The following is a 12,153-nucleotide window of genomic DNA, read 5'->3' as shown; positions in this document are numbered from 1 at the left end:
ATCAACCCACTCGACCTGTATGGCACGGCACATAACAGTCTTCAACATGAATATCATTAAACATGAAGCGCGTGATTACCTCCCATATGTATCAAAAAGAAAAGAAAATAAATTCGTGTCCATTAATCATAGGCCCTTATGCATGGCGGCTCAAGTCTCTTACAACGTGCCCAAGACCTTCACCAAGACGGGGAGCAACTAGGTATATGTCAGCGATATTGCTTGTGGTCTTAAGGGTTAGGGAACATACCTCAGATGCATCCTCGATCAGGATCTGTGTCTCATTCACGAATTTCCTGGTGAGAAGGTCATTGGCGTTGTTGAGGAGACCGCCGACTTCTGCAAGCAGGTCGGGTGTGATGACAGGGGAGACTCCATCAATCAGGTCTCTCGTCTCGTTAACGAACTTGGGCGTCAGCAGCTGGGTGGCGTTGCCCAGGACGTAGGTGACATTGGTGAATAGCGCCGGGGTCAGGGCCGGTCCCACGCTGTCGATCAGGTGCTGAGTTTCCTCGACGAACTTGGTGGTGAGGAGCTTGTTGGCGTTGTTCAGCAAACCGCCGACTTCAGCTAGAAGCTCGGGTGTGATGACGGGAGCGACCTCGTAGATCAAGTCTTGTGTCTCGTTGACGAACTTGGGTGTGAGCAGGTTGTTGGCATTGTTCAGGAGGCCTCCAACTTGTCCAAGCAGCTCGGGCGTGATGACGGGCGAGACATCGCCGATCAGGTTCTTTGTCTCCTTGACGAAGTCGGGTGTCAACAGATCGTTGGCGTTGCTCAGCAGGCCTTGGATCTCGTGCAAGCCGTCGGTGGACAACAAGGAGTTGGCGTTGTTCAGCAAGCTGCCGATCTCCTTGAAGAGTTGTGGAGTGATGTTAGGCGCCACAGCACCAATCAGGCCCTGGGTTTCGTTGACGAAGGTCGGCGTGAGGAGATCGTTGGCGTTGCTCAACAAAGCGCCAACCTCGGCGAGCACACCGGGTGTCAGCACAGGAGCAATACCGCCGACCAGGCTTCTGGTTTCCTTGACGAAGTCCGGAGTCAACAGGTCGTTGGCGTTGTTCAGCAGACCGCTGATCTGCTTGAATAGATCAGGCGACAGCAGAGGACCAACAGCGTTGATGAGCTGCTTGACCTCCTTGACAAAGTCTGAAGTCAGCAGAGTGTTGGCGTTGATTAGGAGAGTGCCAATCTGCTTGAACAGTTCGGGTGTCAAAACGGGAGCAACAGCTTCAATGAGGCCGCGAGTCTCCTTGACAAAATCGGCTGTCAACAAAGTGTTGGCATTGCCAATCAGTCCATTGACCTCCTTGACAAAGTCCGCAGTCAGCAGGCTGTTGCCGTTGTTCAGCAGAGATGAGATCTGCTTGAATAGTTCAGGCGTCAACAGAGGACCAACAGCCTCAATAAGGGCGCGAGTCTCCTTGACGAAGTCGGGAGTCAACAAAGTGTTGGCATTGCCAATCAAACCGTTGACTTCCTTGACGAAGTCAGCGGTCAGCAGGTTGTTGCCATTGTTCAGCAGGGTCGAGATCTGCTTGAACAGTTGAGGCGTAAGTAGCGGGCCGACTGCGCCGATCAGTTCTTGAGTCTCATTCACGAAGCTTGGCGTGAGCAAGGCGTTGGCGTTACTCAAGAGACCCAGCACTTCCTTGGTCAGCTCAGGAGTGAGGAGGTTGTATCCGGTATCGATCAAAGACTTGGTCTGGTCGGTGGTCTTGTCGTCAAACAGGTATGCGAAGTGGTGGAAGAAGGATTCGATATCCTTCAGCAAGGTGGGAGACAGGAGGCCCGAAACGCCTTGTAACAGATTCTGCAGATCTTGGAAGATGTTTCCGGAAAACCCGTCCGACGCACCTCCAGACGATGAGCCTGAACCAGTACTACCGGCAGCGGTTGGCGCAGCTGCATTTGTGGCGGTCTCAGAGTTAGAGGAGCTCTCCGCAGAGGCAGGGGTTGGAGTGGCTGTAGAGACACTTTGGGTTTGCTCACCAGCAGTGTTCGTTGGAACCAGGTTGGATAGGATATTCAGCGGGTTGCCGTCCTTCTGACTGGCAGCCGGGCTGGGCGAGGGTTCAGCATTCTCAGTGGGCTGAGGGCTGGAGCTGGTTGGGGGAGCTGCTGCTGCTTGGGTGTTGACGTTGGCGCTCTGCTCCTGGTTGGCAGCGTTGGCATTCTGCTGGTTGGGGCTCGGACTTTGTTGCGCAACCGGAGTGGCCTCGGCTACTGGTGTTGTCTGCGCTACCGACTGCTCCTCTGCTACACTCCCCTGTGATGAAGCACCGACTGGTGAGGACACCTGCGCGGGAGTTGCGAGCGCGGTGCTGGATAGCAAAAGAGCTGAGAGGACTGTTGAGAAACGCATGCTGGGTCAACGCTCTTTTACAGGGGAATGGCCAGCAATCGACGTCTGGGAGAGAGGTAGAGCCGAGATCTCCCAAGACTGGACAGGCTCCTTTTATGTCTGCAGCTGCGCGGAAAAGATCTGCTACTACTAACCACTCTCTCCACAAGGTCCAGCTACTGCTGGGGAAACTAGAAACTGACCGAGGGCTATTGTCTGATCTCCACATGTGAACTAACTGATGTTGGGGGTTTCCTCCTTCCATTGACCAGACTACTGATGTCAGTGGCAGGGGGATTTGGTCGTGCAACGGAGATAGTACCCTTTTCGAGCGTACTGGGAAAGCATAGCTTGTCTATCATTGGTGTATGTCATCTGTTTTCTTCCATCTTTTGAGCCGAAGACGGTAGAACGCTGTGGAGCATGGTACGTAGATAGCTCCTGTAGTACTATGTTAGTACAGCACCGCAGCAGCATGGGATGGTAAACGGTGACTGTAGCGGCGCTGAGCTGTAGCCTAAGCTCTGCTTAGTCGGAATCAGCCGTTCACCCCAGACCGCAATGCTAGACTAATTGGTCTTTTAGGGGCTCTTAGCCCTGCGGGGGGAGCAAATTAGAGGCACGGGAAATTGCGAGTGGCACTTTAGTCTCGTCTTAGTCTAAGATGGGATCACTTGAGGAGTTGGGGTCTGGCTTTCGGGCTCCATCTACCTCGGTGATCGGCACGGACAATTCGACAGCTTGAGCAAAGGGAGCACTTGACGGTCATTATTGCCTTGCTTTGTGATCACGGAATAGTAGGGAGCGTGAGCGGTTGAGCCCATTGAATTGCAGAGGAGAATTTTGAGTGAGCAGCCCACGCGTCTGAACAGACGAACTGCCATTGTCTCTGGCAGCCTGGACAGAAGAGCAATATTTGCAGGAGCCAGGAGATAACACCCGGCGGGAGTGTGGGCACTAGTCTGTGTTAGTGGGAGTTCGACCATGATAGCACCATGGACAGGCGCATTCGAACATTGGGCAATATTCTTTCTCCTGGGTGAGTGAGCCAAATGCGATTTCTCACTTTCTCGTACTCCATAGTCATAGTTCTCATTTTGCGGAGAACGGAACATGCCCATGGGGAACCGTCGCCGGAAAGACTCGTAGCCTCCGCTCGAAGTTTGGAACTGGAAGTCGGTAGTCTGGAGACCCTCTTGTGTCCCAGCTCAAGTGTGGGGTTCATTCGGTCGATGTAGGAAGGGAAAGTAGGACGAAGAGCGCCGTCGAACTGCAATGTTAGGTGCTACGAGGTCAAAGGAAGACAGCTCGAGGTGTATCTCGGTAACATGTGATGTGGTGCCATGAAGAAGTCAGAATGTATGCGTCTTTTGAGGGAAAATGAATGAATAACGAAATTCATCCCCCAATACGAGTATCCAGACTAGACAATGAGTTGGAAATTCCCACAGTTGACCTGGGCTAGTGTCGTGATCGGCACTTTTTCGTGCCCATCGAGCGGGGTTCTTGTTTTCCTTGTCCTCGTTCGCGTTCGCGTTGGACGGCAAGAAAAATCTTGTTTCTACGCCTCTTTTCTCGAGTCTCGGCTGCTTTTATTTCATTATTATTGTCATTCACTAGAAATTGGAGAAAAATATGGGAAGATGAGGCCAATGATGGATGGAGTCTGGAGGCTCGAGTCTCGACTCTCCCAGGGTTGCTTCCCCCGGCCCCAAAGCTGATCCTCTACTGTAGTATATCCCAGGGGTCAGGGCTCCCACGTACACAATAAGACAGAGACCTCGAGGAGTGAGAATTTTTCTTCATGATTTCATTTGATATGACGCATTGTATCAGTGTGCTCTTTAACATATCACAGTTCATGCTCAGTATACACCCTCGTCAGTAACCATTCCATTGGAAAAGCTCAAAAAACGCCTCTCCAATGAAAGCAAGGGGAATAAAGTGCTCGGAGGCCAAGGTTATGTCATAGATATATGGGATCTGCCAAGAATCACTAGAGTCACCATGATTAGGCTAGACTATCTGTGATTAAACCGAAACAAACAGAAAATAATCTCTAGGCAAGTCCATGCAAGGTCACTTGATTCTTACTCCTCGGATGTCGAAGCGACACAAAATGTTCTCCCCGCTAAAGCCCCTACATTAGCGTTCTCTCTCTCACCGTCAGTTCGTCACACGTCAATGGCTTACTCTGGTCGAAGAACAGAGTACTATTAGTACAGTAGTCCAGCATTTCGTCATTCTTCAGGTTTGCTCTGATTCAATATCAATTACCCCAGAGTCTGAACCGCTTTCCCCATGTCAACAGACTCTAGCAGTGGGAACCCTACTCTGAAAGGCTTGGGACTCGGAGAGTCTAACCAATGACCACAAATGTAATTATTTGGATGGACTCGTTAATTCGTGAACTTCCACTCATTAAGACTCGAATTCAGGAACGACTTGCAAATGCTCCACTTCGAACTTAGTGCTATTCTACATTCGGCCACCACTGCGAAGTGGCAAAAGATTCCGCACGAGACCAGTGGAGTTTAGAGATGTCCACATCTCCAACCAGAAACAATAAGATTCTACTCCGTATTTTCCATGGATAATTCAACTATTTTTGTTGTTATCTGGTGTCCATCATGAAGCCTTGAATATCATCGCAACGTTGTGGTCGGAGAGCCCTTGATGAGGATCTTCGATAAACGCTCGCGGACAACTGGTCTCGCATTGTTGATTTCTCCCGCGTGGACGATAATCGTCCATCCCCATCTCCACACTTAATCATCAGTGTTCTGGTCTATGCTCGGTCTGCGAACATGAGACCGTCGCTCACAGATCAGGGTGCGAGTTCAATGATCTACGATTCCACCTAGAAGTTCATATGAGCCTTCCCTTACCATGAGTTCATCTCAGTCCATGGTCGAGCAGCAGAATGATCATGTTCGTTGGGGAATTCTTGATGAATAAATACCAAATACCAGCATTCGTCGACTGTTGAGCGCTCGCCGCTGCAATCACGCTATATTTGACTCTAGTAATGCACCAGGTGACGATCTATGAAGCGACCTGGAGTCGATTGATACAGCTCAATTAACACCCGATCAACTGTTACTCCGTGCGGTCGAGCGCACCTCCTGCGGATCTCTGCACAAGCAAGCTGTTTTCTGCTTAGAGGCTTTCGAATGATTCAGAGCAGGTTCAATGCAATATGGAGCTTCTCAAGGCTGGAACTGCAGTTTCAAGGAAGCTGGACTAGCCCTCATGCGAATCTGGTCCTATACGGAGTGTTTTTCCAAGGAACACCAGGGCTTTTCGAGAGCCCGAGCTCCAAGATGAAGGGCTGACACTGGATTTGACTGTCTCTTTGCTATTCCCTGCGGATTCTTCTAATTTGGGTCAAATTATGTTTATGTCATAGCGACGGCGTTATTTTGGAGATATCACCCCGCCGTCTCAATGATCTGAGAAATATCTTATCTCCTGGTCCTTTAAGTACGCTCACCTTAATGTCGCTTGGAAGACTGCCTTTAACGAGCCTGTCCCGTTGAAGCAACTTCTGAAAGCAGCTGTGGGCTCACGATCATAGGCAACTGCAAGCATCTCTTAATATACTGTGACTTGAAGACAGACAATTCAACAGGTGTACCGGTCCATCGAAAAATTGTTTGGTTTACCCGCCACACGGGGACACCTACGGTAGTTACATACAAGGCTCCGCTTGAAGAACTGTTCGGCCATATTGATCCATTTATCCGTGGGATTTCCAAGAGGCTGAGAACTGTACAATACGACACATTAGCCTCCAGCTGCGGCTTCTTGCAAAATTGGATAGCTTGTTTCCTGCTGAACCTATGCAACTCTCTTTGCAGGCAGGATACGTTTCATCATGTTGCATGCTCTGATCATACTGCCAACTGGAAAGCTTGTCTGGTCAATGAAGTGTATTAGCCTGACTTTATAGCAAGTACCTCGTCAAGATCATTGTATGCTTCAACCGAGAAAGATTTTTTATGTGAAGATTGAGGCTACAGACCGTCTCCGATTATAGTCTCGAGCAGCTGAAAGGTCTATAATATCGGTTGTCTTGCTTTGCTTTATGTCGGTTCGATGACCCGTATCTATCAAGATGCCTTGTTGACCTCCCTCTGCAAGAATCTAAACTTGAGCCTGCTCGATGCAGAACTCTCGCGTCATCCGCATGCACGGTGCAAGTAACCTGCGAAACTTGAGTTTACCCACCGGTGAAATGAAAGAATGGCCTCTACAACCTTCCACGGCCTCAAGGCAGTGGGAATGTTGATATGGCGGGAGTGGTATAGGACAGGTCAGCAAAGTGATATGATCCTGGTGTATACATCAGGACGGTTGTTATTGATACGATCATCGATCTCCAATGGTGCTGATTTCATTACCCCGTCGCAGGTGCATTCCTGTTCCTCACATGCGCACGCGGAACAATAGCCGTAGGTATGACACTGCAAAATATCAGCATGAAATCTTATTGCCGTAGAATCATGTACTCCTCCTCTCAGAAGGATGACTTGTATGTCCTTGAAAATCTGCGACCCTAAGGCCACTTGAGGGTTGCTTATTTGGGTTAAGTAAATAGCAATGGATACTCTCTTCGATCATGTTTACTTACAGTGGAAATGGTTTCTTATCGCCTCGTCAAGATAGCAGAGCCACGAGAGTTGCAGTACAGGCAAACGTCTCAGGGGAGATATATAGCGCCATATCTATGTGTATAAGCATGAGTAAAAGTATACTCTTCCCGTGAGTTGAAACCCCAGATATGTAGAGGAGCGGCCTATCTGACAAAACCCAGACGGGGATTTGGTTCTGATTCCCTGATTCCAAGAATGGGGTGTCGGAATCCAATAAAGTATGAATTGAGGCCAACGTTCACGAAATCTGTATAGCGCCATTTCCCTTGAAGAGCTTTGACTTGTATCGTTTTCTTTTCTACACTTCGCCTCCAATGATCACAGATCCGTCAAAATATGAGCTTCAACGCAACCATCCAAGTCTTCAGACAGCTTCACCAGAAGCGTAAGCTCGAGCTTTGTAAACGGTGTCCTGGAATCGCTTGGCTTTCGTAAGAAAGCAGGGACAGCCTGTACAGTTTTCTCGTTGCTCGTTCATTCTCTTTGGTGTATTATGTCGCCTTTGGCGTCACTCTGCTGATTGCGAGGTCACACGAGGGCCTTATCGTTCGACAGACTCGCTGTTAGTTGTATCGGCTTGCTTGAGATGGACGATTGAGGTCGGATACAGTGTCGGTGCTAGTTCCATGGATGCTCTTAGAATGGACTGATGGTTCTTGTAATCTCGAATCTGTATCTGTCGAACTAGCCCCGGGTAAACTGTAGTCTGTCGCCATCCTCGCAGCATGATGAGTGCAGAGAAGCCAAATGACGTAAGCTTCAGGATGACTGTCAACATTGACTGATATCGCACAGCTCATTCAATCATGTTTTACCCGAGCTAGGTGAGAGAGAAATAGCTTGGGCCAGTCTCAAAATCAGTGTTTCTAGCGACGAGACTCTCCAATCAAACGCCTGTCACATATTGCACCCCGAGGAATCCCAGGTCAAACTCATAAAAGTCCTCTCTCGAGGCCTCAAACTGTCTGCAAACGGTTAGTCGGACAGGTGACCAAACCTGTATGCATTGTCAGCCGGATTTGGTGGGTCTCGACGCAGCTGTTGACGCCCACCAGGGCCACCACACATGGCTTGCTATCCTCCAGTCTTGTGGCTTTCGTCGCAGCCAGTCAAAAGCGTGAATCTCGTCGTATCCGAAACCCGAGCAGGGGATATTGCGATCAGTGCTCCTGCAGGTTTCCCTTTGAGGATGGCTCGGTACTTGCATGTGTAGGTATTGTCGAGACTAATTGTTGGCAGGGATTTTGAGGAGGACAGAGCGCTTAGGGATTGTGCGACAGTAAGCAGTAAGCTTGGGCAAAACCGACTTTGTAAGTACCTGTATGTACAGACTTTTGTATATTACGGGATTCTTGTATGTCCTGATCTGTGAGGAGCTTCTAGATCTACGTTTTGACTTCAAATAGTCGACATGGCTGGAGTCTAGATGCCTTGAGTCTGGTACTTTTGTCCTTGTTGGACTCCCGGGAAAGCGTGTGCGTTCATGGCAAAGTGTCTATATCGCTATGATAAATACGTTACATGGGTTCACCATGGAATACTCTATGATGATGACCATGCATATATTCTGCTGTCGTATAGGTTTACTTGAATCTGGAGATTGAAGTAACACACGACAAGCATGCGGGTCTATATTCCGCTCTCAGCACGGAGTAAGTAGGCTACTAACCAGATATCGTCCAGTCCAAAACTCAAGCAAAAAACGAGTGAAACTTGTACGCGATCAACTACCATACAACTCCATTGACTTCTATTTTCAGTTTACCTATCTATATCATGCCGTGTCTTCTGCAGGAGTTGCCACACTCATTGTGGCTGATGGATCAGCCTGTCTCAGATGTGGCAACAGCCGAGTGAGGCGCAGCAGTCACGGTCATCACCGAAAACACCAAAGCTGAGATGGAAAGATCGTCCCCAATGCATAACGCCAGTTTCATTTCTGTCTTTTCATTTGGTTCTCTTTGGTTGTCCTGTTTCCACTCGCAGCTGCGGTGCTATTCTGTTGGCTTCTGGTATCTTGAATGTTACCTTGTCAAATGGGTGCCGTGGAGGCAAGTCATGCAAGCAGCACAGCCGTTTCAATCAAGGGGCCATTGTGAGGTGTCGCAACTTCCCCCGTACGCAGCTGACGACGCATACGATTCCACCAGAAGCTGGTTGGAAGCCGATCTCAACCGATGGTACGATCCGTTTTGCCGTATCATTCCTCCCGTGATCCCGTCTATCCATGCTCATGACCCGTGAGTATTTCTCCGCGTGTATCAAATCCGCTGAGGGCGCGTGCTGAGACCCCATCCCCTTTCGTCTTGCTCTTCGACTTGAGCTTTTCCGACCTTGTGACCTCATCAACTGCTACTGTGAGTGGCACTTGGTCAAATGCTTCTGCCTGCATCTGCTCGTCTTGATTATGGAGTCCAGTGGTGAAGACGGTTCGGCTAGAGAGATCAGGTTGTCGAAACCTTCTCCACCTGTCGTTGGGTTCCACTGCCTCTAAATAAGTTCTCTGGTTGACTTACAATAGATGACAAGGCTCTTCACTAGATCCGTTAGTATATCAGACCATAGCGCGTGCTAACTTGCTTCGCGCCACAGCTTGCCCCTTTGGCCCATTGCGCGGAGGCTATCCGACAATGGCAAACTGCTGCTCACAAGCTTTACATGTCACTGGGCAAGCCAAGGTCAACTGCTCTGTAAGCAGTGAGACAGGTGATTTGACCCGAGTCACCATCTCCCTTCTTGTTACCCATTACAGGCTCGGCACTGTACGTGGTCTGTTTATGTTACAAGTGCAGGATTGTCGCCGAATGGCGTTCAGTTCCAGAAAGTCTGGATATGACCGTCGTCCAGGCTCGGTCCAATGGTTGATCGTAGCAGGGGTCTTACTCTCTAGTGCACGAGTCGACCTTTGGCCGCTGGCGAATCTGAGGCCGGAAGAGGGTATCTTCCCAAGGGTCACGGCAATTTAGCTCGCCCCACGAATCACGACCACCACTCAATTCAACCAAGGTGTTTGAATCTTGTCTCTTTTGACGGACCATACCTGCGAAAGGATGGATAGGTCCGAACAACGGAGGAATAGAAAAGGAATGCAATGCATGGTGCCCCCTTTTATCTTGCCTATTACAGTAGTTTTCAAGGGGTCCAGGAGGTTGCTTAGCAGTTAAAGTATCTAAAGGATGTTGCAACTATTGCCTATTATGTTCCGTGCAACTACTATCTCTATCTTAGCGCTGAGGTTGGCTCGCTAGGTGGTAGTAATGTTGGTATGCTAGCAGACAACCTCAAAAATATAGACCCGACAGTAACAGTACTAGTGTCAACTAGGTTTAAGGCCGTCATTATGACCCCATCAGTACTTGCAGCCTTCGACAGATGCATTTCACTAGCAAAATAGCTGTGTCTTATTCCATGCATACCTTGACTGCCTAACAGAGTATCGGAGAGACAGCTTATTTTCTTCGCTTTACCACCCTACTGTTGTTGATAGCAGCCACAGCGATCAAATGCATGAGCCTGATATTGAGTTTCACTCTCTAAAAAGGGTGGAGCAAGGATGTCCTTTGCAAGCTGAAAAGTCCAACCTAGAAGTCCCACTAACAGCCTTGGTGGCGGATGTACTGATTTAGGCCGCATCTCCGTCTAGGGTCTCCATCCAGTATCCTACAGACTAACCACAATCCCACGGAGACATCCCACTGTGATCAATAGTAATGACTCGATCAATTAAAACCACTGCTGCAACAGATTATACCTAGGCAGATGAACTCACAGCTAATAACAAACCTCTTGTCCAAAAGCATGACCTTGGGAATATTCGACTTCAAATTTAGCCCTCGTATCTCAGACGATGCATAATCCAGATACTGCGACGATCATGGCTGAATGGAGGGGTTTTTATGCCGGAGAGACCGTTTCGACCTTTTTGAGTCTCGAGATGCAGCGTTGCAGGTGGGGCATTGGGGCTTAGCCATGATCCATCATGATCTACTCCGTGTTGACCACCAGCCTTGCAGTTTGAGCATTCTGCAGCTTAGACTAGGCTCAAGAGTAGTAGATCTAATTCAAATCAATCCGGAGCCGGTTAGATTCGTCTGAGTGATCAGGGCACGTTGTAAAGTATGTTGTAAGAATACAGATACCCATACCAAGGCATACACTGTGGAACTCATGAACATTTCTGTTAATATTGGTGGTCTACTCGATCATTATCCCAAGACAGGTATCAGAGGATCTGTGCTGAGATGAATAGGATTGTACCATCCAACGCTATCCCACTATGCCATAAGCATGTCTCAACGCCTCGCTAGCAACTAACAGATAGAGGCAAATGACTGCGCTAATCCACAGTCCACTGGTACGACCCAGGTGCCGTCAAGAAATCGACAGGTAGGAATAGGAAAATTATCCTACTCCCTTTATGGCCACTTGCATTCTGCTAATGCCAATCTCGATGTTCTATGCATCCGCATGAAGACTGAGGAGCTGAGATCGGACGGGGTGTCCGCGCACTGGGACCCAGTCCTCTCGTCCCATCCGGTCGGGATTCTGCGAAGGCGAAGGCGAAACCTGTATCAAGTCAGATGGTGTATAGCAGTGAGGACTGGTCGAAATCGTCGGTTATTGAGGGTGGTTATCGATGGAAGATATTTCGTACCTATATGTATTGGAGGGTACCTACTATATTATCATGTCATCTTCCTCATGGTATGACATGATCTCAAATTAAGACAATAATACTCGGCTAGCTAATGTTTTCTTTCTCTCATTGATAATAACATTATTGCCTTCCATCTTTCTTTGTTTTTCCTTTTGACAAGCCTGCATATCCTTTCATCTCCGCATCTTCGCCCACGCACAGTATCATTACTACTAAACGATACTTACATACTACTTACCATACAAACTCAGAGTCGATTGCATCCTCCTATTTCCCTTTTGAGCCATCACTCCCGCCCCTCCTCATCTTCCTGGATTCTTGTCTTTTTCTTCTTCTCCTCCTCACTCCTCCGCTTTATTTTTTACACTCTTTTCCTGACGTTCCTTACTTTCTTCCTTTCTTATTCTTTTTTTTGCGCGTTCGCCCGCACAGCTAATTTCGACCTCCACACTATCCACGCCTGACTTCTTGAGACAATAATATCCATCCATCCTTAT

General features: G+C 48.7%; 1 protein-coding gene across 1 annotated transcript, besides 2 other annotated features; it reads right to left on the bottom strand.

Annotated features, from left to right (window-relative positions):
• Positions 1-159: 159 nt before the first annotated feature.
• On the bottom strand, positions 160-2,365 carry NFIA_019070 (uncharacterized protein; the record flags this gene model as incomplete). Its single annotated transcript, XM_001265101.1, has 2 exons — positions 160-198; positions 251-2,365. The coding sequence occupies 2 exons, from the start codon at positions 2,363-2,365 to the stop codon at positions 160-162; spliced, it is 2,154 nt and encodes a 717-aa protein (XP_001265102.1).
• Positions 1,132-1,548: a microsatellite.
• Positions 1,192-1,555: a microsatellite.
• Positions 2,366-12,153: the final 9,788 nt, after the last annotated feature.

Source organism: Aspergillus fischeri, genomic scaffold (genome assembly GCF_000149645.3).
Source record: "Aspergillus fischeri NRRL 181 1099437636249 genomic scaffold, whole genome shotgun sequence".
Taxonomy (NCBI): domain Eukaryota; kingdom Fungi; phylum Ascomycota; class Eurotiomycetes; order Eurotiales; family Aspergillaceae; genus Aspergillus; species Aspergillus fischeri.
This window is presented reverse-complemented; position numbering and strand designations above follow the sequence as displayed.